This window comes from Heloderma suspectum, chromosome 1 (genome assembly GCF_057233095.1).
Source record: "Heloderma suspectum isolate Gila_16-S chromosome 1, 16-S_ref, whole genome shotgun sequence".
In the NCBI taxonomy this organism is placed as follows: Eukaryota; Metazoa; Chordata; class Lepidosauria; order Squamata; family Helodermatidae; genus Heloderma; species Heloderma suspectum.
The window spans coordinates 139,794,689-139,821,253 of NC_139458.1; the positions used below are offsets into that span (position 1 = coordinate 139,794,689).

Sequence of the window (26,565 nt, forward strand, 5' to 3'; positions counted from 1 at the left end):
TTCAAGATAAGAAAGACATACTTTCAGTATACAGAACTATTATTGCTAATGAGAAGTAGAGGTCACATTACACTACTTAAGTGGTACCATGCAATTAGAAAGTATATGTACAATCTATGTTGCAGTATAAGTTAGTATTAAGGATACTTTATAGTGGCATTACCTCTTTCATTAGAAGTATTGAAGTATGTTTAAGGCTTGACTAGAAACTGGCTTACTCTGCAGGGAGAGCAGACATTGCTTGGATCATGTCTCCAATTAGCTTGGTGGTAATCTGGTGTTATTGTCAAGAAACCAGAGTTCTCTACCATTCGTTCAAATTTCCTTGTGTAGTTCTGTATATGTATTTTTGATATCGCCTCTTGCAATAACTTACAAAATTAAAAAACATAATCCAGGCTGTAATCCTATATCCCCTTAGCTGGGAATAAGCCCTATTGAACTCAATGGACCTTACTTCTGAGTAGACATGTATAGAATTGCACTGTAAAACAAAGTTAAACGTGTCTAGGCAGTAACTCATGCTGGCTGCCCTAATAGGGTATAACTATTGCAGACTTTCCCATATAGAGAAAATTGGTCAAGAATGGAAGGCAAATCCAGCACCTTCTTTTGAAAAAATCACAATTGTGCAGCTGGCTGTAGCAATGTGTGGGAAGTTCTTTATCCCCTTTGGAAGGCATGTATGCTCACCTAAAGTATTTGTCCCAAGACACTTAAATGCCAGAAACAGATGGGAGCATTCATTCCTGAATAGCTAGCTACATGTGTATTTATTGTAATTCTGTCCTCATGGTTGCATTATTAATTTCTGAGACATTACTGTGATGAATGCTTACTTCATATCTGATTCTTTGGGAATGCAAAATATATGGAGACAGTAGTAGCAATACTGGATTTGTAGCTAGAGAGTGGAAATGACATAAACATCACTGATCATGCTCCTCAATGTATAGCCCTTGATCTTTATTTCATTGAACTACTTAGGCTGCCAGGAATTGCATTCTGTGGCAACAAGGCCTCTTCCACTTGAGCATCCGATGCCTCTGTTTAAAATATAAACTTTGGTCTAATACCTGTATGGTTTCAGGTGGATTTGATTGATTGGGTTGATAACATGTGGCCAAGGCATCTGAAGGAAAGCCAGACAGAATCAACGAATGCTATTCTGGATATGCAGTATCCCAAAGTGCAGAAGTAAGTAACTTTAGATTTTGTGTATACAGCCACTTATCCACTGAAGTGAGATTTCAGTATGAAGTCTCTGCTGCAGCTACCTCTCCTTTTAGGTGCTCTGTATATTGCCAAAATTCTACTTTCAGTACTCCAAGCCAGAAACCTAAAGGCACTCCCAAATGTTGCTCCATGCAATCATAGTGGCCCAGAATAGATAGAGGTCTTATACGTCTTATTGTGGAAAGGCAGGATATATTAATTTTATTTTAAATAATTAGCATTGCAACAGAGAAGAAGAGGTACTTCCTATTACAGGGATGTAGATCCCTATTACCATTGTTCTTATGCAATGGTAGCTATGCCCTATGCGCTGGTCCTGGTGGTCCATTTAGATCAACAATGTTTGGCATGGGGATCAGCATCCTGAATATGTAGATTCTGGGTGACTGGTGTTCTTCAAAGTGCCAGTCACCCACAAAATACTGTCAGCAAGCACTCCAATATCAAGCATTTATTCCATCTGCATAGAAATGCAAAATTGAGTGGACATGAGTTGCAACTTCATATTGCTGATTTCATTTCAGGTACTGTCTGATGAGTGTCAAGGGCTGCTATACAGACTTCCATGTAGACTTCGGTGGCACTTCAGTGTGGTATCACATCCACAGAGGGGGGAAGGTACTGTGACAATCTCAGCAAGTTGCTCTGTTTTATTGGAGAGATCGTGCAGAAGGAGAACTTTTGTCATGCTTAACTAACTAGAATTAAAATTCAGTTCCTCATTTGTCTACCAAATGATCTCAAAACATTGGGCCCTGTGAATCGTGAGGTTACTTCCAGTTTCTTCAGAGCTCCTTCAGTCTGTCTTCTGACTAAAAGAAGTAAGGGCAGGGAGAGTGAAGGTGGCAAGGGCAAGCTTCTGTTGTGCTCTTAGCATACTTGCCCACTGAGGAGCTGCTGTATCATTAATCACTTCACTTTCTTGAACTATCCAGAGAGACACATGCAGTTCATTAGTTGGTGTTTGGCCACCCTACTGTAGAATCAGGACATTTGAGCTCATTGTGCTGTTGAACAGGATTCTCTGGTGGGTGCAGTGTGTAACTAATAGAACATGAAAGCAAACTGAAACAGTGGTTAACGAAACAGATGTGGATTTAAGTAGTTACATTTCTAACCTAGTTGCCTTGAAGTTCTTATACTGATAAAGCAAGATATGTTGGAGATTTATATGTAGGACTTATAGGTTGATGGTTATTCAATGAAATTGTTTTTTTAATAATACTGAAAAATGTTCAGCATGTCTACTCAATATGCTTTAGAACTTTGAGCTTTTGTTGTTTGGGAGGGGATTTAGCATTCTGGTATAACCTTTCAAGATCCCCAGTCAAAACAGTCTACTTCCTTTTTTGTGAATTTTTACAGTCCTTTTATCCAGCCTTTTCTGAAATTAAACAACAAATCTGTGTGCCCTTATATCTTTTATAATTACGTATTCCACATTGTTTGTTAAAATGTATGACAGCTGTGTGTATTTTGAGCCTACAGTTTTACACATCCCATGTTGTCTCAGCTCCTGTTCATCTCTTCCCCACTCATTTCCTTTCTCCTCCAAGTCAGGAAAAAGGGGGGGGGGGTTGCACCTCTATTTCTTTGTAAACCAGAAGTACTTACTTCTAGCTTCACAAGGTTAGGGCAATGGCAGTATTCTTTTGTTTTCATTACAAATGTGACACAGAGATGAACTATCAGTAGTTTAAGCTGTTCTTGCAAGAATCAAGGCATTGTTAGGAATTACCCTTAGCAACAACAAAAAGTGCAGAACCAGGACCTTTAGATTTAGTTTTATCTGGGCAGAGTGCGCACACCCTGTTTTTTAGTCATAGTGTTTGTGTACATTTTCTTACTTTTAAGAAATGTGTAGAAAGTGGTACAAAATTGAGATCTCCCTTCCATCTCCTGTTGGAAAGCTTTGTTTCAGTGCTATCTTAGTATAATTTTCAGTCATTCTAATTTGGTTATTATGAATACTAAATGCCCTCCATAATTTCATTTTTGTATGAACAAACCTAAATACTATCACTGTAATACATCAAGTGAACTGTGTAAGGCAAGTAATTTGTTAGGACTCTTGAATGTTGAAACAGAATTTTTCTCTGTAGAGTGAGTGAGTGTGCGTGTGCGTGTGTGTGTGTGTGTGTGTACAGGCAAATCCAGCACGTTGTTGTTGTTGTTGAAATCTGAATCCTAATTGCAGTTTCCTATGCTATTTTAATATTGAAAGGAATAATAAGACCATAGTCTGACCATTGCTACAAAATGTAGGCCATAAAGTTTCACCCACTCAGTGTCTCCGCAGTGATTGCTTCGCTTTTTTCTACACTTCTGGTCTGCCCAGTCCTGGCATATCTTATTGCTGCAGTGACTCATTTTTCTGAGCTGCGTTGGCTCTTCACTGTTTGTACAATGTGAGATTTAGTTTGTGCTTTAATACTGGTCACTCACTCTGGACATCGTACGATTAGCAGTCCTCAATTCAAAATATTGAGGCCGATTCTTACAGTAATGACTACTGTTGCCCATTAGCCACCACAACATGGAAGATATATATATAGCACGTAAGTGATGTGTTCCTGCATTGGGTGGTGGTAGTTGGTCTACACTACATACATAGGACAGGTAGTGTTGAAAAGTTAAAAGATACAGGCGAAGTTAGGGTAAGATGGAAATGCAGGTAAGGTGCTAATAGAATGCTTTGGGAAAGTTCTTGCTAAAAAGCCGGGCGAGGGGCTTGAGAATCCACTACTTGGGGTGAAAGTGCTTCAGAAATAGACATGTAGAGGTTGTATACGTGTAGCAAACAGTGTGTAAGAAGGCACGGACAGATGGAAGAATAAAACAATTGGGGCAACAACTAAGTGGTTTAAATCAGCTCTTCATTTATTTTGTCCACATTGTTCCATTAATATTTGTTGCAGTCTGAAGGGTTTACCTGTTCCCCCAAAGAGTTGGACATGCATCAGGTAGCCATGACTGGCACTATCTGACATGTCTCCAGGCTTTAAGTGGAGGCTCATATTTCCCCTTCACACTTGATGTGATACGACAGTTATCAGTGTACCCAACTTGTTCATAAAGTGTGAAGTGGTCTTCACCTAGGAAGCTCATTGGAAGGGTTGGGCTTTGACAAGTCATTATCCCTCAGCCAGTTGTTGCATAGATAAAATGTTGCTTTGAGTTCCTTTTACACCTGGCTGAGAAAGGAAGTAACAAATGGATCTCAGCAAACATTAAGTTTTCATGTGGGCCAGTCTGTTTAATATATCTTGTTTGACTTGCAGATCTTCTGGTTAATCCCACCCACGCCCCAGAACTTGGAGTTGTATGAAAACTGGCTGCTTTCAGGGAAACAAGGGGATATCTTCCTTGGTGACAGAGTGTCAAATTGTCAGCGAATTGAACTGAAGCAAGGTTATACCTTTGTCATACCCTCAGGTAAATTACACACTTTCTCTTGCCAAAAATATGTGTGGCCATATAAGCACTGGAAGAATATTTCTTGAGGTTTGTCTATTAGCTGTGCTGTCTAAATTTAACAGTTGTTGCCTGCTTAGGCCCAGTAAGACTGTCTGCTACGTGGGCAAATATTTATATAGGAGACAGGGACTGAGGAGAATAGGGTGCAGTCCAGTCTAGGACATCAGGAACCACAAAAGCAATAGTCCCTAGTTTAGGTTAAAGCACTTTTTCATCATGCCTTTATAAATAAAGCCATATACCTTGCTCAAATGAGGTGGAACCTTGTAGTTTTCAGTAATACCAGAAGGAGCTGGGATTAAGAGCAGGCTTGTTTATCTGCCCTTTGGGGTAGCTTTGAGTAAAGAAAGCATGATTCTTGAGGTTAATACAGAAACTACAGCTTTTGGGGTACAATGTTCTCAACTATGGAACTTCAAAATATCTAACCTATGGGCTCTTTCACTTCAGGTTGGATCCATGCAGTGTACACTCCTATGGACACTCTGGTTTTTGGTGGTAACTTTCTACACAGCTTCAACATCCCTATGCAGTTGCGGATCTATAGTATCGAAGACCGCACACGGGTAAGGAACTATAAAACCCCATAGAATGTTCTGTTCATCTTCGCTGTCTGGCTCATTGAATAAAATGGGAAACATTTTTACCTCTGGGTAGTAAATGCTATTATGATGCAGTATATTGTTTTTGAGGGGGTATGTGTAGGCATTGACCCATAATTAGGTGACCTGTCTATCTTCTATTTTTGGTTGATACACTGGCCAAGGTCAACCTTGCCCAAAGTAATATTATATGAGAGCACTCACACTAATAACCAGTTGGTCCCTAATAGTTACTTATAACAAAGTAAACCCAAGAATTTCAAATCATAGGGCAATAATTTATAATACTGCTGCGCTCCTGTTGTTTCAGTTGTGCCAGCAGGAGCTACCAATAGTGCAACAGGAAGTGATGCTTCCTAAAACAACTCCAGAAACGAGTGGAAACACTTGTTTCCAGGACAGGTCAGCGGAGCTCCCTTCTGCGATCTCCACTGACCTGCCCCATTCCAGAAGCAAGCATTTTGGCTTCTTACTATTAGCTTAAGGATCCACTAGCTTCCCATTGTACTAGCAGTGGGTTCCAGTAGCGTGTGGGTAGTGCTGGATACTGCCCACAGTACAAAAACTGGCTTGGGTCAGCAGAGAAGGCACATGCCCACATTGCCAGTAACATTCTTCTCCTACTTTTCTGAAGTATGCTTGGCTTTTGCTGCAAAAATACATTTAAAGTACAGTGAGTACTAAGGGGCTATGTAAATTCTAGTGGTAGTCCATCATGGTAGTAAGGATAGAGAAAATAATTACCTTTCTGGCTTAGACAAAAAGTCCATCTGCTTCAGGAATTCACTTCCCATCATACCTGGAAGCTCAAAAGCAAATAGGATAGTGATGGACTTTTCCTGGCTGACTACCAGTATTTAGTCCTCCTCTGAAATATGGAGGTTCTATTTAGTTCAGGCTAGACAATGCACAGTATTCTAAAATGCTCACCATAGTTTTATCTAACAACATTATGATATCTGTCATGTTACTTTTCAGTCCCTTTCCTAATATTTCCTAATGCTGAATTTACCTTTTTTTTACTGCTGGATCATGTTGGGCTAATGCTTTCTGCTTGGGATTTCACCATCCTGAATAATCTGGTCTCATCTGAACTTGGCTATTTCACTGTCCATCCTTGACTCCAGATCATTTTTAAACTGCACTGATCCCAGTATGATTCATTGAGAGAATACACTACTTACTTCCTCCATTGTGAAAATTGTCACTTTGTCCTGACACTGCTACCTACAACTAGTTACTGATCCATAAGATATATCTTCTTAATCTCATGTCTGCTAAATTTTCTTATGAGCCTTACCAAGGTACTTGATTTCTGAAAAGTTTTGGACAAAATATAGAGGCTTGGATTGTGAGTTCCTTTCTGCCGGCAGGAACATTCCAAGAGTGGAGTTCCACTGCTGAGATGATCCCGCCAGTGGAAAAGGCAGCTTACGTCAATCTCCCCATCTGCTCTGCTCTGGAAGCTTGGGGGAACCTCCAGAACAGCGTGAGGGAGGTGCAGGAGAGGGGGGGGAATTGGTGAAAATTGCCCCTCCCACTTCTGCCAGTGCTCGATTGAAAGCCACCTGTGAACAGAAGGAGCCCTTCTGTTTGCAGAAGGGATAGGTAGAATTCAAGCCATAATGTCTATTGGAGAATCTTTGTATACATGCTAGATAACGTCAGAAAATTCTAAAAGGTAGGTGAGATAGGACCTTTCCTTTGCAAAAGCCGTGCTTATCCTTCCTCTGTGAGGCTTGTCGGTTGTGCACATTGAACAGTTCCAGCAGTTTATCTGGGATAGCAGTTAAGCTGACAGATCCCTAATTTCCCTGAATCCTTTTTAAAAAAACTGATATTACATTGGCTACTTTCCAATCTTCCAGTAAGGAGGCAGATTTTAGTTATAAGTTCAAGGGCAGTATCCAACGCAGCTGTTTTGCTTACGCTGTTGACATTGCACTAGGATAAGCAAAGTAGTGCAACACCAATACCGTATGCTGGTGCAACAGGTTTCCCTGGAAAACCCGTTGCACCAGCATACACTATTGGTGTTGCACAATGCTAGCACAACTTCTATAGCATAAACATTGGATACTGCCTGAAATTTTTAATGTAGGGTTTATCAGGAAATGCATTAGGCTAAACGTTAAATAATAAAATACTCAGCACTTAAATGTTCATTGATTAAACTGCCATATAGCATCTTTCTGTCAGTGGGCAACTTTTGGCCCTCCAGATGTTGTTGGCCTACAACTCCCCTCACCATTGGTTATGCTGGCTAGGGCTGATGGGAAGTTGTAGGCCAACAACATCTGGAGGGCCACAAGTTGCCCGCTCCTGTTCTGGTGTACTTGCAGCCTTTTTATTTCCCCCCAAGAGGGGGAGGAATTTACAAAAGTGTATAAGTGATAGCATTTCCTAGACTCAGTGTTCTTGTACTTTGCCCCTTGACAGGTCCCAAATAAGTTTCGGTATCCCTTTTATTATGAAATGTGCTGGTATGTACTGGAACGCTATGTTTACTGCATCACCAACCGTTCCCACTTGACCAAGGACTTTCAGAAGGAGTCGCTCAACATGGGTAAGAGCTGCTACTTAGTTTTCACTCTTCTTTGCTACTGTGAAATCCTAAAATTCTGTCCCGCTTCTGCTGAAATGCTATCAGAAATGACATTAGAATAACAACAGTAGCTTATTCAGACATCTTCTTGGAGCCCTTTAATGCCCTTAATATCTAATTGAGGTCTCCTCTTTATGAAGTATTTTACTGATTTTGGGGAGGTCACTCTGAAACACATCAGGGTGGTGCAAGAATGCAGATAACGTAGCTGTGCAGTTTCCAGTGATCTGGAGTGAATAGTTATTGCCCCTATTGCCCCGAGTGGCAAATGGGCCACTGCTGCTATAGATTTATTTTCGCCACTGTGGCTGCTGATAGCATGTGCTGATTCTTTTGTCTGTGTTGTGTATAAAGAGCTCTGTTGTATTCTCCCCAGGTTTATAGCTGTAAGTGAATAATACAAATGCTGAAGCCCCTTAATTCCTTCTAAAGCTGCCCAAGAGGTAGACCTGTTCAGTTTGATATCACTGTTCTGGTCTTTACATACAGATATGGAGCTGTGCAGCTCAGAGTCAGGAAATGTGGATGAAGACGATGCAACAGTAGGGAAGGAATCACGCCGCCCAGTCACCAGACGATCAGTCCTCACCAGCCCTGTGGCCAATGGTGCTAATCTAGACTATGAAGAACTAGGTAGAGGTTGCCGAAGTTTGCCAGGTCTCAAGAGAACTCTCTCCATGGACTCTGAGTCCAGCCGAGGCTCTCACAATGGCCAAGCCTGGGACTCTCACAGCAGCAGCCCTCATAAGGGCAAGAAGGTGCACCTGACACAATTTGAGCTTGAGGGTCTGCGTTGTCTTGTAGACAAGCTGGAGTCTTTGCCGCTGCACAAGAAGTGTGTACCCACAGGCATAGAGGACGAAGATGCGCTTATTGCAGATGTTAAGGTATGATTCAAAGTCAGATGTCTCATTTTTCTCTAGTGCGACTCTTTTTTCTCCAGCACCTGCCACAGTTAAGGTAGAAAAGGCAGTAACCAGCCAGTGTTGTATGCTTACAGAGGCTGCATTCTGGCAATATGCAAGCCCAAGGCCTGTGTTGTGCTGTCCTGGCTGGTTTTCTACTGGAGTTAAATTGGCTGTTTTATTATGTGTTTATCAATATTTCTAAAGTTATCCAGTCTGTGTTTCTAGGCATGCTTTGCCTTCTCCATAGTGTAAACACAGTTGATGACTTCATCACATGTTTTAATAGTGTGTAGTGTCTGGTATGGGGTCTTAAAGAGTTGTTTCATGCCATTGGGAGTCAAACAGAGAAGAAGGAAGGACTGTCATCCCAAGCGTTATCCATATTCATTGCTATGCAGAGTAACAGTGCGATCATATGACCTCTGTCCCTGTCTCACTGCAAATCCTTCAGTATTTCAGGGCTGCTTGAGCCTAGCTTTGGTGAGTTTTATGGAACTTGGTCCCCTTTGGTAAGGCCCCATTGGCTATGCTTTGCTCATGACCTTCTTGGCTTCCATAGCACCAAATAGATCTATATAGCCAACACGCATCCACAAGCGTCTCGACAGATGACAAAGTGGTAATTAATGGATATCTGTCTGAGAGTTTCTTCAGTCTTCAAAAAAGCTGAGGGTAGCAATCTATCCACTGTCTCAATAACATCTTTATTTTCTCCTCACTCCTCTCATGTGTGGCGACATTTGAAAAAGATGGGCTTACTCAACCAAATGGGCAAGCAAAACAGTTTCATCCAACTTGAAAGGCAGGATTGAAGGCTGTTCTGTTATTGGAGGGTTGCTAGAAATAATGAATAAAAATATAAATGATAGAACTACAAGCATCTTGACTCTCCTGGAGGTGATAAAAGTTGCCACTTCATTAGCTTGTGTTTCACTTGTACTACGTGTGATGTTGTCTGACCTGGACTAAGATTTCCAATGAAAGGTAGTGTCTAAACTAACCTAGTGTCTTAAAAGCCTGATAAGAATAGCTTGAGCACTTTGGTGGCAACACTGTTTAATTTCTGATCATTTCAGCTGGTTCACCTTGTGTATGAAAATTGAGATTTGACTGTAAAATATTTGCTTCCTTGGTAATCTAATGAATGCTCAAAAGAATTCTGTAGGATGTTAAAACAAAATCTGGAGCATGTACTGTTTACAGGCATTTCACTAATCCATAGCCTTTGTAGGATGTTCCCTTGAATTCAGCAGGCTAGTGATAGAGCTATGAGCCTTCCTGGGACCGCTTTGTGTTATGGTTTATACTTGGGCACATAACTCCCAAATATAAATACATGCAAATATTGTCACTTTTTAGTGGTACACATAGAAACAGCAGATTTTGCCAGTTTGCTGTTTATGTGCTGTCAGTAAAATTCTGAATATGTGCATTTGAATACCATTTATAAATCAGATGTTCATGTATGTAGATTCTGGAATCTGTTCCAAGTACAAAAGTTTTTAGGGGTAAATGGAGGAAAACTGATGTTAAAAGGACCCTCTAGAGATACATGTGTATTTCATATTGATGAGATTTACCGTATAGCAACTGCTGTGCAGAAGATTGCAGCTCTGAATGTAGCCTAGCGTCTGAGGTTGATACATTTAAGATCCAGAGACTTTATGGACTAGAGCATTTTTCTTGCACCATTTGTGGTAGAAGCTTTACCGGTACATAGACATGATGCTTGCTTAACTGCTTCTATTCATTTCAGCCTTCTGCTGTGTAGGTGAAAGTTATAACCGGATAGTTCTCAACTAGCCAGTAATGCAACATACCATCCAGTAATACCTGTTTGACTGGTATAGCACCTGCTTGTCTTTGGTACTTGATATCATGGGTTTGCTAGTGTGCTGAATACTGAAATTTTGAAAATGTTGATTGTGAGCGTGACTCTGCAGCATTAAGAAACTATTACTCAGAGGTATAGCAGATATATTACATTGAGCTTTTGAGGTTCCAAGAGACTACCTTCAAATATATTGGATAGCTTGGGTTAATGTGTTACAACAAAGTATCTGTTTTCACCTCTGATGTTTCAGGACAGGGGGCATGTGACCTCTTCTGAGTTATAAATGTCATTGTTGGGTATTCATTCAGAGGCAATCATAATTAAGCCAGGTTTGCTTGTGTGTAAAATAGTGACAGAAGGGCAAATAGTGTGGGGTGGCGGTAGGATGGGGGGGTAGCTGCATTACAGAGAATGGGTTAAAAGCTTTCCGTGCTGTTCTCTAAAGTCTGCTGCCACAGTCAGGCCTCAGGGGTGCTGGCCCTGGATTCTCCAATTGCAGTAGTGGTGGGGGAGGGGGAGAGAGAGGCTGCGTCTGCTGTCGTTCTGACCAATCAGGACGCATCCAACAGCTTGGTCCAACCCCCTCCCAACTCTGCAGCAGAACGGCTTTGCCGTTCTGTTTCTCGCTTGCTTTCTCGGTCTCCTTTCTCTTCTGCCATCTTCCGTTGCAAAGCATTGCTGGGAGCTGCATGTGGGTGACGCAGCAGCATTGTTTGCAGGCACAGGAAGCTTCCGCTGAAGGGTTCTGGAAGGAGCATGCTGCTGGCGGGGCAGACTGGCAGAGTTGTAAAGTGATCAGTTTTTCTGAGCTTCTCGTGTGAAGAATGAGGATTGTACTGAAGTAAATTGTATATTGGGGAACAATCGAAACCGAAGCACTGTAACTTGGCAGAATAGAAAACAAAGGGACTCGGAAACTTCCTCCGAGACTCGGCACCTTCAGTGGAACGAAGCACGCAAGGTCAGGCAGATACGAAGCTTTGGGGGATGGCACAGAAGTGGGAGCGGGGTTCTGTTGAGGAAGTGAGCTGCTGCTTCCCGCACGATTGTATTACCGGGGCTTGCCGATGGGACTCTACTCACACGGCGCTTATCTTGCAGTTTGTTTAGAGGTTACTTGTACGGAAGGGATTGTTTGTAAGGGGAAATGCAGAGGCGCTTGATCTCGGCTGTTATAGGGCAGGAGCCTGTATCTTTCCAAGTTGGTTAGTGATGTTGGAGTATTTGGAGAAGGCATGTTTTCTACTCCAGATCAGCGCGTACACTCTTAACAACCGCCTCCCCTGTCCCCCCCCTTGGAAGGGGGCTCTTTCCTAACATCCCGGTGTGCTGGGTGTTTCCATCCCCAAAGTTTGCACGCCTATGCAGCTACCCCTAAAGTGCCTCAGGCTGACGTAGAGTGCGTTTCCCTTCTGTCCCCGTGAAGCATGCGCCTTCGTGCCCTCAAATGCCGACCTTTCCTCCTAAATATACGCTGTAAGGAAGAGGGCGGGGCTTGGAGACTGCACGTTCTGCTGGGCTAGCCAAGACAGCCACTTCCTTCCACCCACGGCCTTCTCTTGAAGGGTGGAGAAGCAACCGCAAAGCAGGGTGGATAAAGGGGAGGGGGGGTTAAAAAGCCACCAGAGTTTAGATTTGTGTTTTTTTAAAAGAAAAATACAGTTATTTAAGTGACACAACTTTTACTTGAATGCTGTAACGTAATGCGAATATACTAAAGTTTGCGCTCAGTCTTTTAAGACTGGGTATGGGTCCCTCTGTCAAATGTATTGAGTTGTACTATGTTTAAAACACACACACACACACACACGGAACCAAGTGGAAAAAATGTGACTCTTGAGGCCACAATAGGTCGTGTATTTTATTACTGCGTAATGTATGAAATGCGTTCATACATTACGCAGTACAATACTGCATAATGTATGAACCATAAACTGGTTCTTAACCTTAAATCCAGTTTATATTGCATACCAAGTATACAACATTATTATCAAATGCCCCCCTAAGCCACACACAAAAAATTAGGACATAAAAATAGTACTCCAGACAAGGAAACTTTATTCTGATATGGAGGTATATTTATGATTATGCATATGATAGCCAGATCTCAATTCAATGAGACCCTTGTACCATCAGCCACCTCCTTAATGAGGATAATTTCAGCCCAATAGGCACTTTTTGGAGAACCTGTTTCTCTTGTTTCGCCATTACAATGCCCCCTCTGTTTTCTTTCGGGAGGGTCATCTCATATACTTAGTCGCACTGAAAACAGATGGAGGAATGGGGGGGGTGTTGCCCCAAAACATGGGGGGGGGGATTCCTCTGTGATTCTTTGTTGTATGCTGCTTTTTTTTAAGGGCCTGGAAGATAAATCTGGGATTTTATTTTCAGGTAGGAGTGAGCAGTATACATCAACTTTCCTCCACTGACTGTCAGAAGTCATTGCAAGAGGGGAGAAGAGCCTGTCTGCCATCCTAAAATCCTGAATGCCCCCCAAGATTTATAGATTGCCTTCTGGAGGACTATATAGTCCTGGTTAAGAATCACTGATTTAGACTGAACCAAAACAGCATGGGCTACTTTCCATGTCATGGAGAAAAACTGTTCAGCCTAATCAACTATCAGCTCTTGCTTCTGGAAAGTTCTGGGCATTCAATCTTAAATTAATTAAATTATCTTGCTTAGTGCCCTTACATGAGTGTAAAAAGCATGTAGTTTGCCTGACCAGAGATCCCTGGGTCATATAAAGGTTGTATTTAGTTGCAATAGATGTTTTAATTGCTTATAGCAACCAATGAATATTGCTTGTTCATGAAAAATATTTGGAAAGTTGGTTTAAATCACTGATGTGAATTGGCCGTCTTTCTTGGTGAGTTTAAATCAATCTACCCTGATAGAAAGCAGTTTCCCAGTACAAGCTTCATATGTGAATATGAATCCGCTTGCTATGGTAAGTGTCAGGGAGAGCGAGCCCAGCCCATGCGGTGTTCTTTCTCTCTTGGCAGCAAGAAACACTGCACTCTCTGCACAAGGCGATGCCAGCAATGTAACCATAGTAACCTCAAGTAAATAAAGCACATCTGAAACGGCAGTGAAGGGTGGGTGGGTGGGGTGGACAGCAGAAGCATCAGGAACAAGGCTAAAAGAGCTAGTTAAGAGAACATCCCAGATCCCCTAGGATTGCAACCACTTGCTGCTAACACCTGGCCGTAGGCTGGTGCTTAGTAGTTACCTCGCTTTGTGTGGGAGGGAGGCACCCAAAAACAGCATTGCCGGAAAGATTGCCGCTGATGCCTACTGTTTAAGAAGTATAATTTCTGAGTTAAACAGCTTTGCCTTGTAGGTCTGATCACCATAGGTTTGCACTGGAAAAGGCATATGGATTGGATGGAGGATACTGTTACAGTGTGGAAGAGACCATACTTGGTCTGAAAGTAAGGTCTAGGTCATCTGTTTGTTTCATGCTTTTTATTGGAGCTAGCATAGTGTTTTTAAATGTATGAAACAGGAGGTCTCTGGTCAGATCTCATCTCCATGAATTCATTAAGGTGGTGCTTGGCAAATTACCATCTCTCAGCCTTCATCAGTAATATGGGTACAATAATACTGCTCTACCTTACAGAGCTGTAAGGATTACTATGAATATATATTGAATTGTTCAGAACACTCTAAAGCTCCGTATCAATGCTAAGCGTAAAATAGGTATTTTTATTTTCTTGATTCTGCTATAGCTGCTGCTTGAGGAGTACGCAAACAGTGATCCCAAACTGGCACTTACTGGAATCCCTATTGTCCAGTGGCCGAAGAGGGATAAGGTAAATAATAAATCCACGACTTAGGTCACATGATTTGATGTGGGGAACATTAATCCTTCCAGTGCTGGAAGGTTTTGTCAGTTGCCAAGACTATTTAAACCAAAGAAACAAGAAAAGCACTCTTGCCGCTACCCTTATACCTATAAAGGTAAAATGGGTTTGGGCACAAATTGCAGATATTAGAATTAAAATGAAGTGTAAATGTCATGATCATGGTTTCAGTTTCTAGGAGCTGTCATTGACAAAACTCAGAATTAGTTAATGATAAATGCAAGCACATTATTTAGACTTTCTCTCTCTGGGAGCAAAGTCCTAACACTTTCCACACATGATCTCTCCTGTTCCCAATCCCTGAGATTGAACTTCCACATATGCATCTGTCATCATGGTGTTTGGGGACAGATTCTTCCTTTCTTGGTGATTTTAGGAGCTTCCTAATTTCTTACTGTCTTTTTTCATTGGTAGCTCAAACTTCAGGCTCGGCCAAAGTTAAGATTACCTACCATCCCTATCACCAAGCCACACACCATGAAACCAGCTCCACGACCTGCAACTGTGAGACCCACAGTCTCTCCTATAGTGTCTGGTGCACGCAGAAGGCGAGTGCGATGTCGTAAATGCAAGGCCTGCCTGCAGGGCGAATGTGGCCTGTGCCACTACTGCAGGGACATGAAGAAGTTTGGAGGGCCTGGTCGCATGAAGCAGTCCTGTGTGCTACGACAGTGCTTGGCGGTAAGTCCTATGGCAGATAGGATGGGAAAACTGCTTGTCTGTGTGGAAGGGTTGGCTTCAGTGTGCTTTGAGAGAAGGGAATGAAGTTTGTAGTACTTCTCAAAAGTCATGAAAAGAAGTAAAGAGGTCGATTAAAAAGCCTTGGACCTAAGTGTGATGGATAGCTGAAAAGGGGCATAGAGTGGGGAATAGAGTGGGGGACATTCTAACTATCATTGAAGCTAGAGGGGAGTCTATGGTGTAACTTCTTGTTTTGCTCTTTGCTTTGTAGCCCAGACTGCCTCACTCTGTTACATGTGCACTTTGCGGGGAGGTAGATAAGAATGAGGATTCACAAGACTTTGAGAAGAAGCTAATGGAGTGCTGCATCTGCAATGAGATTGTTCACCCTGGCTGTCTACAGGTGAGGAGGCCTGAGCTCCATACTTGTAGGCAACTGCTTAACTTACCTTGGCACCGAGGTACCAGGAACACATGCTTTGCTGGAAATTATCTTTGAGTTTCTTTCCTCTGCAGATGGACGGGGAAGGGCTACTGAATGATGAATTGCCCAACTGTTGGGAGTGTCCAAAGTGCTACAAGGGAGATGAGGCAGAAAAAGGCCAGGTAAGAAGTGAAAGTTCAAATAGTACCACACAGCTTGCCTGTACTGGAGAAATGCATTTGTGTCTCATGCTGCTCTTGGGTAATGAAGACTGTGGCAAGTGGAGAGGCTCAATGTTGTCTGTTGTCTGTAGCTAAGCTACTGGGAAGAGAAGGTTCTTCTGGTGTCCTAACGTTTTAGACTTGTCTTTGCACACCTTGGGAAGTCTTAGTAGTAGCCATGTGAGTAGAGTCTGGTAGGTGAGCACTAGGAGTTATTCATTGAATAGAATACCTCCATCTAGAAATGGGCACTCGTGACACCATACGCTGTTAGTACATAATGGAGCCGCTTCACATCTTTGCCACTGCCACCTTCCTGGCATCTATAGAAAGTCGGTCAGCAAGTAAATTCTGGCATCCTGCAGAAAAAAAGCGTTCCTGAAAGGGCAGTGGCATCAACTTCCATCAACGAAACAGCAAACATATTATCAGTGGCAGAAGCTGAGAGTACTTCCCCAGCAGAAATATGGTGACAAGATCCTACGCAGAGTTGTGGCTACTATCCCAGCAAAGAACATCCCAATGAAGGCAAGCTGGGGAAGGGGAGGATGATGACTGAGGGATGGGCAGCATCTTATTACCATCACAGGGGTTATTTCAAAATAGTATTGTTAGAATATTGCCCTCTGAATGGCCAGTGCACCCTTCATCACTTCTTTCCAGTCTTGGGTAGCTTGGGCCATAGCAGTCAGGGACTCATTACCTTTTCAGCAGTCCCAAAGGTGATATGACTCACACCTGCCTTCCTCTGTTTTTAGGGTTATTACCAAGACAATATGGAAAATTGTTTCTTCCCTTCTCTCCCCCCCCCCTTAGTTTAAGAAATACTAATTTTTCTGCTTCGCACAGATGTTTTACCATTGTGGTGAGGATCTCCTGCTTTTAAACAAGCATTAGTTCAGCAGAGTGAAGACATTGGCTCAGTCCTTCCCTCAACACCTACTTGAGAATTAAATCTCGCAGGTGATCCTAATAAGCTGTGTGTGGTTTATGTCGGATAAAACAGTTGGCTGGCTCACCTCATCTCCTACATTGTTTTGAAGTGAGTGCATGTGTGCCTCTGGAGTGCTCCAGTTGTATTCTGCAGCGCGAGAACATTTTCTATATACATGACCTTCAGCTTTGATTAAATGTGATAGAGCATAAGATACTAGTCTTAGTATAGTTAACTTGAGGGTAGTTGGAAAGGGAAAGCGTACTGTATTCAAATGAACTGACTCAAATGGAGGGGGCTCGAATGATTGGGGAAGAGAGGATGTACTTCCTGTAACTTTACTTGTAGAAAGCTATTCTGAAAGTTTTGTTTGGAGTCAATAGGAACCATACATAAAGCAGTATTGGAACATACTTTTTTCAAGGACTTGAGGCTTTTATAATGATGATCATTTTCATTCATTTCAGTGCAGGCTCCTAGCGGCTTCTAATTACTCTTCTGAAAATTCAGCCATGAACTAAATGTCAGAAAATCTAGAGTTAATATGCAGTCACATGAATGTGATTTGTATTACGTTTGTAGACCCTGATACTCAATAGATAGTATGGTGTACTGCTCCTGCTTTTCATATAACATTCACTTCAAAGGAAAAATGATAAAGGCAGAGTTTACAAAAAGCTGAAGCCTGAGAAGAGACATAATTTCAGTAATGCATTAAGCCTGTATGTCAGTGAGCTATTGCAGTAGCTGAATAACACTCTCTGCTTTGCGGACATGATAGGGCACAAAACGCTCATTTCATAGCAGGCAAAATAGTGAGGCTGCGACACAAATAACTTGCTCAAGAAACTGGTACAAGGCAGAGGTGGGGTCTGAGGCACTTTGAACCCAGAGTACATCCTTTCTCTCAAAAATTCTTCAACCACCTGTTCATGCATGCACTCACACATCCTCTCCCCCTAACCTTTCTATTTCTGCTGGGGGCGGGGGGTAGAAAAGGTAAAGGAGGGTAGAGAACATTAAAGGCAATAAAAGGCAAAAAACAAACACACTCCTGTTAAAAAAAAATAACCAAGACAAAAGTAAAAAAGAGGAAGGGAAGATATGGGTCCCTTGTGCTGCTGTTTCTCAGAAATTGGCATTCAGAGTCCCCAAAGCCCTCCACAGCAGCTGTGGACGACCAGCTCTGTGAGGCCTTGACAGAGCCCCTCTGTCATGCTCCCTGCCCCTTTGTTGTCCCAGCTCATGTTTTACTTGACTGTGGCAGTTCAACTTCTGCTTCTCCATTTCCCCATCCCACACAGGAAGTAGAAGTGAAGAGCATCAGTGCAGTCTGTCACTCATTCCTCTTCCTCTCCCCAGCTGCCTCTGCACTCCCCTGGCAGCAGGGAATGGAAAAATTTAAAAGTTCAAACCATTGAGGAGGGAGCAATGGGCAGCAGAGAGTTTAGTGGGCATATTAGGAGGTCTCGTTAGGTGCTGTGGTACCATTAGTGCCGCATTCGGGATGCCAACCAGACATTTCTTGGTTCTGAATTAATTCTCCTTCCCCTGTATAGTAAACCAGCGCAGTCTCTGCTACTCTCAGTTTCCCTAATTATGATGAACAGCTTTCTAGGCCAACACCAGTTGAAAGGAAACAACTTAGCTTTTTAGTAAAAGAAGTTGAGCTACACTTGAGTTTACAAGAACAGGCATTCTGATTTTTTAACCTAATCTATTCTGTTTTACCAATTCCAAACCTAAAACACTTTCTGACTTTAAATGGTAACTTGCTGATACTCACTTTGCAGAAGCGGAAAATGGATGATGGTGACGATGACACAGTCCAAGCCAAAGTCCTGCGGCCCTTGCGAAGCTGTGAGGAACCTCTGACGCCGCCGCCACATTCGCCTACCCCAATGCTGCAGTTAATCCATGACCCTGTGTCGCCGCGAAGCATAGTGACACGGTCCTCTCCAGGGGCAGGTCCTAGTGACCATCATGGTGCCAGTCGAGATGAACGCTTTAAGAGGCGTCAACTGCTTCGGCTGCAAGGCACAGAGCGCACAATGGTGCGGGAAAAAGAGAACAACCCTAGTGGCAAGAAAGAGCTTTCAGAGGTAGAAAAGGCCAAGCTCCATGGTTCTTATCTTACAGTCACATTGCAAAGACCTACCAAAGACGTGCATGGCACTTCCATTGTGCCCAAGCTGCAGGCGATCACTGCCTCCACTAATATGCGGCACTCTCCCCGTGTGGTTATGCGCCAAAGTTCAGCCAGGACACCCCAGCGGGGTGGAGATGAAGAAGCAGCTGAGGAGGAAGAGGAAGATGAAAGCGCAGATGAGGAAGATGAAAGTGCCGAGGAGAGTGGGGCAGCCAGACTGAATGGCCAGGGGGGCAGGGCACCAGATGGTGAGGAGATCTGGATGCAAAAGGAGGTGTGGATGTCTGTCTTCCGCTATCTCACTCGCAAGGAGCTTTGTGAATGTATGCGTGTATGCAAAACCTGGTACAAATGGTAAGTGGACAGAGTTTGCTGACAGAGCAGCGTTCATTACACACTTATATAGTGCTTCTGTTTATCAGGCCACTTTACCAAATGTTTTTCAAACCACTAAGCTGCTGGACCACATCTTATAAACTCACATATAAGCAAATGTAAGAGGGCGGAATGTGGGTTTAGGGCAAAAAAGAAAGTATGTATTCAGTGTATAATTTACAGAATTCATGCTGTAGGTTGTAGTGAATACTGCAAACTCAGGTGGTTATTTTAAAAAGGATTAGACAAATCCATGGATAGCTAAAAATTGAGCCTCCCTATTCTGGAGTAATGTATATTTGAATAGCAGATAAACATTTGGGAAAACAGAAGAGAGTAATAAAACCTGTTTGCTTTTGAGCTTCTGAGAGGCATCTGCCTGTTCACTGTTGAAAACAGAGTGCTAGAATATATGGACCTCATCTGATCTAGTGTAGTAGGTCTTATGGAATTATCCAGTTAGTTTTTCATGATTGGCCTTGGACTGCCTGAGCCCCATGCCCTGCTTTCTGGTGAAGATGCTTAACCCATGACAATTAAAATCATGACTTCAGCTATTAAATCTGAAGAACTTGCTTGAGTGACAACAGGCATTAAAGGGCTGGTTCTTCTGTGCATCCAACCAAATGGGCTGGATTAGATGTAAAATCCTCAGATGTTTGGAGGACATAAAATTTTTTGCAAGAAGTTGTGGGGGTGGGGAATAAAATATTTGCAATACTGATCAGATCGTCAGTACCAATGTTCATGTGAACCTTTGACTAAAGAATATGTAAAACAGGTCTTCCCTGATATCCAACCAATACATAAAATACTCAGATTGTAAAGAAGTTGTTAGGAGATTGCTTTGCTGCAGTGGTGAGTAGCGCCCATAGATTTCTGTTGCAGTCCCAAGCTTCCATATTTTTAAGTGTTTTAAATGCTGTTTGCCAGCATTACTATGACTTGAAACCCAGGGGGCTGAACTTGGCTTTAAATGTTTAGTTTTCACAGAACCAGGGCTTTGGTCACTCTAGCTGGCTGGAATAAGCCTCTTGCTTGGCACAATCCAGATACAGCTTATACATGTTATGACTGGCAAATAAAATAACCATGAGGCTCATGATAGCCTTCCTGAATTCTTAGGATATTATCAGAATTAGGATGTTTCTGGCCTATCAGCAGGATATCCTAATGTCCTCAGCTTTGATCCTGTGATCAGTGTAGGCAATATGCCTTTCCCAATGCAAGAGATTGGCTAAAGCTGAATTCTTAATACTGTAAGTCTCAAAACTATGAGTTACACAGCTGTATACTGGCTAGAAATAGCCATGTCTTCCCCATTCTCCCTCTCTACCACTGAAAATTTGAATTGGGCATCAGGTGCTACAAAACTCCTTTGGTTACCATTCAAACATTTGAGCCTCTCTGAGAGTCTCTTCATCCTAGAAGAAAACCCTAGACCCTTCTTCCATCTAGTTATCGGCTCGTGTTTGAGGACAACTCCAGGGGGCAAGTCTATATAGCCTGGAGTCAGGAGTTAAGGATAGCAAACTTGAACCAGCTTTTTAGCCCTCCTGAGGTTCCCTGTCAGAATTGGGCATCTTAGAACTGGGGGGCGGGGGGAGTATACTTAACAAGAGAAGTGGTTTGCCAGTTTTGTCATTCCCCAAATAGGATCTGGCTTGTTTTTCCACAGAGAGTGATTATCTCAGAGGCTTGAATGAGATGTTTAATAGAGAACATCTGTGGTGCCAATAATAGGAAAGTGGAAGTATCTATCCAGGTACTTTAAGACCTTTTCCCTTCCTCTTTTCTTTGGAAGACAAGTTATACTTAAGCACTACAAAGCTTTCTGTATCCAGAGGATAAGCTTTGAAGGTGGCTGTAGCAGTAATCTTCTTAGTCAGTTACTTAAGGTATTTTTCAGTTGCCTGCAAGAGCCATGACCCTCATGTCATCTCTGTGGGCAGAACACAGTTAAGTTGCAACGATGAAAGCCAGAGATTGTAGGATACCCCTGTTAGGGTAGAAGGGGGAGTTGACTGAGCCCAAGAAAGAAGAGTATATGGGTACCCTCAGCCCATCCCAGATTGGGAAGTTCACACTTTCCACCACACCACAGTTTCAAAGGAGATGTTCCTCCACTGCTGCACAGCAAACTTGCTCTTCACCAAAAGAGATCCTGCCACAAAGATTAATCAAGAACTGATATGTATATAGAGATGGTGGAGGGAAGGTGTATTCCCTGTCTAACCCAGAATGTGTGTTTTAGGTGTGGTGACAGGAGATTGTGGACGAAGATTGACTTGAGCAGGTACAAGTCCATCACACCCCTGGCTCTTGGTGGCATAATCAGGAGGCAGCCAGTCAGCCTTGACCTCAGTTGGACCAATATTTCCAGAAAACAGCTCACCTGGCTCATCAACAGACTACCAGGTGTGTGACTTATAGCACAGCAGAAGTGGGTGGGTGTATCTTTTCACTATTAGCTTCAATTTAGATGCTCTAAACTGAACAGAATAATCCCCCATATTCAGTCACTACGGCTATTTCATGAATACAGGCTTGGATTCTGGCTACCATAAGTTCGCATCATTCTGTCCTTCAGCGATAGCCGAATATTAGATTGCTTCTTATCCATAACTCTGATAAGCTTTGGGGCAAACTTCAGTGAGTAGCAAGGAAGAGTTCTTATGACATTGGCACAGAATCAGTCGTCCGAACCCAGTGCAGAGTCTACTATTGCCGCCCATCCTTTATAACCTGAAATGAGAGCTAAAAATATAACTTTGTGTTGCCTGGCAGTGGAGTGGGGTGGTAGATGTTCTATTGATTTCAAAGCAGAGGGGGGGGGGGGACTGTTCTGAGGTGAAGGATTCTGTTGCTTTAAACTGTTCTATCTGTCACTGTACAACAGGCCTCAAAGACCTCATCTTGGCAGGCTGCTCCTGGTCGGCAGTATCTGCTCTCAGTACCTCCACCTGCCCCCTTCTCAGGACCCTCGATCTTCGGTGGGCAGTAGGAATCAAGGATCCTCAGATTCGGGACTTGCTCACACCACCATCAGATAAACCCAGTATGTTTTGCCTTATGAATGTACCAGGAACGTGTGCTTGCTGGTGAGGTGGGGAAGGGAAAGGACAAACAAGTTGGTGCTAAGGACTAGAGTCTGATGCCGCACAAGTCTTGAAAGGGAAAGATTTTGGCTGTAATGTGTAATATCTTCTTGTTTGCTCTAGGGAGGCAAAAAGCTATTCTTCCAACATTCTTGCATATCTTTCCACAGGCCAAGACAATCGCAGCAAACTCCGTAACATGATAGACTTCCGGTTGGCTGGCCTGGACATTACTGATGCCACACTCCGGCTCATCATCCGCCACATGCCTCTGCTCTCACGACTTGATCTTAGTCACTGCAATCACCTTACAGACCAGTCAACCAACCTGTTAACGGCGGTGGGATCTTCCACACGAAACTCACTCACTGAAATCAACATGGCAGGTGTGTGCACCTGGGAACTTTCTAGGTGCATCTTTGATTCTTCTTCTGGGCTGCAGAACATGCAAAGGCTTCATGCCCTCTTGCTTCTCTGATGTTTTCCTGTTGCTGGTAGACAGTAGTGATTTATATCTAAAATGAAATGACAAGTTTTCCCCTCAGGCCAAGGGGATGGGTGAAGTATTAAGAGATAGTGGTCACGTTATTGTTTGGAGGCTTATTCCCCATCTTTCACAGGCTATTCCCCAGCCCTTATTGAATGTGAATATATAAAAATAGGCAGCTATAGGAACACTTACCTGCATATCTTCAAATCTGCGTGTAGTACACCAGTGCAAACAGACTTTTTGAAAAGCATTTCGAGCAACACAGTTAAATCTATATTGATACGTAGTGGAAGCATTCAGGTGGCTGCTTCACAGAATCTACATTCAATACTGAGAGACATGTCACCCCAGATGGAAAATAAATCTTAAGGGAAGTTGTCATGCAGGCCTTTTGTTTCTAATGTAAGATGCTGCTACTGCGGATCTAAACTTTTCTGTTACCTGGTTCACAAAGAGTGGCTTCCTATCCATGCCTTAGCAATCCAAGAGTCAGGCCTGCCTTGTTCCATAACAACCTGTCACAGCCGCCGGTCATGTCAGCTATAGGTGCAGCTCTGCTTGTATTCTGACTAAGTGACCATAAAGTCAAAGTTTGACTAGGCCTAATGGAGGACATGCATCTCTTCTGCTCTTATGTAGCAGTTGCTGACTCTGCACACCTTTGTGAAAATGGACATGGGAATTATACAGATCATAACATTGTCCTTCTCTCCACAGGCTGCAATAAGCTCACAGACCAGTCCCTGCTGTACCTGCGCCGCATCTCTAATGTCACCCTGATAGACCTTCGTGGCTGCAAGCAGATCACCCGCAAGGCCTGCGAGCACTTCATCTCAGACCTGTCAATCAACAGCCTCTACTGCCTGTCTGATGAAAAGCTGATCCAGAAAATCAGCTAGAGTTTGGCCACAGACAGACTGAAGAGAAGGAAAGATCCCAGACAGCCCCTCTTGGAGAGCAGACCCTCCCCCAATTTCCCACCACATCCCCAGGCAGGGAAGGTGCCAGCCTGAGTGTGACTGTAATGTCCCTCCTCTACTTGGGACTTCTGCAGACCAGGAAATGCCACTAGGCATTTGAGGAAGTGGCAACAAGAAGAGATTGCTGGACGGCTGCTCTTGTAGGGTACTTGCTCATCAGCTACATGCTCTAACTTGATGTTTTGTAGCAGTGTTTTCAGGGGGAACATGCCCCTTCCTCTCCTCTCAGCCCTCCCCCCTCTCATAAATCCCACAAAAACAGATTACACTTCCTTACCAGATTATGGGGAAATCAGACCTGGATGGTGTAGAACAGGTGCACTTTTGCTTCCTGTTTCCCTGCTGTCTTGGTATGCGATTTGTTACTGAGTCATTGGGCTGGTAACTTCTCTTGCCTGCCACACTCTGCTAAGATTCCTTTTCTCACTCTTCAGCAGTTGAATGGGCGGCTACTGCTTTGTCCTGATTACTCAGAGTGGCAGTGTCCACAGTAGTAGTGCCTCTTGCATGGTGAGGGGCTCTCCCTGTGCTGTTAGGTAGTCTTCAGGCACTTTCCAACTTGAAGCTAGTGAGAGGGTGGCTGAATTTTCACATGGAGGGAGTCATGTTCTTGTCCTAGATTTTCTGAAGGTCAAGCAAGCATGTTCTACCTTTCCTAGTCTGAAAAGATGGTAGCATTTGTAGAGGGAAAGCTGCAGTAGAGCTTGAAGGCTTGAGAGGCATCTTTTGGGATTCTAATACCAGCGGAAATGGTCTCTGTTGTCCCATAGTCTGCTGAAACAAGCATTCTTGGAGATGCTGGCTGGAAAAAAAAGCCTACATCTTGTGGGGTGCATAGCTGTTGGTTCTTGAGCTGGGAGACGGGTGAATGCCCCATTAGCTGCCTCTCTTCCTTTGCAATGAATGGCCGGTCCAAAGAACTTCTCTCTTGGGCAGCAGAGAGCTTTTTGCACTTTAGAAAGAAAGGTAATATTTTGGATCCCTATTTTATTTCCCCCTGCCTGAGTGACTGGATACTCCTTCCAGCTGTCCGAGCTTGTCAGGGTTTGAATGCACACTTTGCACTCTGCTCTCTTCCCCATAGCGATAGCACAAATTAGACTGCCCTTCACCCCTGCCTCCCCCTCTGAGCCTCGCATGGCAAAAAAGAGTTCTCCAGTGTCTGCGTGGCAAGGGAAAGGAGGAGAGATTATAGAGTTGGAGGAAAGCCCAATGCACCCTCGCTGCTTCTGAAGCAATAAGGGATGGGGAGGAATCCACACACAGCTCTCCAAATTGCCCAGCCCAATTACATTGAAAGCTGTGGCACTTGAGCCCCGGGGAAGAGCAGCTTCCCCTGCACTGTTGGGGATGGGGTGGGGGATATATATTTAGATCTACTGAAATCCAGAGGTTCCCCCTCACTTCCACATGAGTAGGCTTCTTTGCCAAGAGGACAATGCTAGTGTGATGAGTTCCAGAGTGCCTCAGTACACAGGAGCTTTGCTGCAAATTGATTTTTTCTGCAAAAAAAAACGCCCACTGATCTTCTTCTCCTAGAAGTGGAAACTTTCTGCCTTGTTGTGTTGGCTCCTGTGGAAAAAATATTATAGAATCTTTTTTGTTTTTTCTTTCAAAAGAGGAAGGTGAGAATAGCCATAAATAGGAGATCCAAGTGCATCTGCCCAGATAACTCCCACCTTGGAGATTTCTAGGCTCTGGGTATTTTGTGTTTTTATTTTCTCAAAAGTGGGAGCACCTTCACAACTCTCCATATGCATTGATCAGCCTGAGAAGTGCTGAACTGCAGCAAGTTGGCATGTCAGGAGCATTAGTCTGGGAGGAATCTCGTCCTGCAGCAAGAGGGATGGAACAAGCAGCAGACTGACTGGGGAGGGTATTGTGGGTTTAGGCTTTGCTGTCCTACAGCCTTCTCAAATGTGACCCTCAAATGACTGTGGCTTAAGAGACTTAAAAGCAAATTGTGAAACTTCATTGCCTAAACTGGCCACCACCTCAGAGGGCAAGTGGTGACATAAAGGAAAGAGAAATTATATATAAAATCACTTAGTGATTTAAAAAAAAAAAACATGCTCCCTAAATAAAACTCCCTAAAAGAAAGTCACTATTGTCTAAAAGGGTTTGGTTGTTCTTTTGTGTTTTTTTGAAGAAATTGTAAATATATATTTTTTGTTGCTAACTTAGAGTCAATCTCCAATGTTGTGCTTTAAAATTAAATGTAAGCATTAAGGGTAAAAGAAACCAAGTCTTGCGCTCTCTCGGTTGACATGTTTAGGGTTGGGGGATATTTGGGGCTAAAGGGAGGGGAGCTAGTTGGGATTTTTCATTTTCTAATAATTTGCCAATAATGGTTTTAGAGAATCTTTCCTCAAACATATTACCGCAGGAATGAGACACAAGTGAAAGGGGGAAGAAAAGATACCAGCCTCTGAAGGGAGACTTTGTTTCATGGGGTGGATTTTGGAATAAAAATTTCAAGAAAAAAATGTGTGGGTCTCCATATTGATTATGATGTGAGCTCAAATCCAAGGGAATCTTAACCAGTATGAGAGAATGGGTAACTTACCATGCATTTACCCTTCCTATATTCGGGGCCTTTTTTATGCTATTAAAATTTTGTATTTGGATAATACAAATTCTGTACCCAGTAAAGCTGGATTCTGTGCCCCATGTCAATTATGGAAA

At 43.1% G+C, this 26,565-nt stretch overlaps 1 protein-coding gene across 6 annotated transcripts in view; it reads left to right on the forward strand.

The window, feature by feature from the left end:
- The window catches only part of KDM2A (lysine demethylase 2A), a 62,894-nt gene extending 36,927 nt beyond the window's left edge, over positions 1–25,967 (forward strand). For all 6 annotated transcript variants that reach the window (XM_084803739.1, XM_084803745.1, XM_084803765.1 and 3 more), the window contains 15 exons: positions 1,091–1,197; positions 1,761–1,854; positions 4,518–4,671; positions 5,164–5,279; positions 7,755–7,881; positions 8,410–8,807; positions 14,394–14,477; positions 14,943–15,209; positions 15,481–15,612; positions 15,726–15,815; positions 18,582–19,291; positions 21,567–21,730; positions 22,212–22,370; positions 22,581–22,796; positions 23,618–25,967. In XM_084803739.1, the coding sequence (XP_084659865.1) occupies positions 1,091–1,197; positions 1,761–1,854; positions 4,518–4,671; positions 5,164–5,279; positions 7,755–7,881; positions 8,410–8,807; positions 14,394–14,477; positions 14,943–15,209; positions 15,481–15,612; positions 15,726–15,815; positions 18,582–19,291; positions 21,567–21,730; positions 22,212–22,370; positions 22,581–22,796; positions 23,618–23,799 (3,000 nt within the window). In that variant the 3' untranslated portion in view covers positions 23,800–25,967. The remainder of the gene's footprint in view (positions 1–1,090; positions 1,198–1,760; positions 1,855–4,517; positions 4,672–5,163; positions 5,280–7,754; positions 7,882–8,409; positions 8,808–14,393; positions 14,478–14,942; positions 15,210–15,480; positions 15,613–15,725; positions 15,816–18,581; positions 19,292–21,566; positions 21,731–22,211; positions 22,371–22,580; positions 22,797–23,617) is intronic.
- The last annotated feature ends 598 nt before the right edge of the window (positions 25,968–26,565 follow it).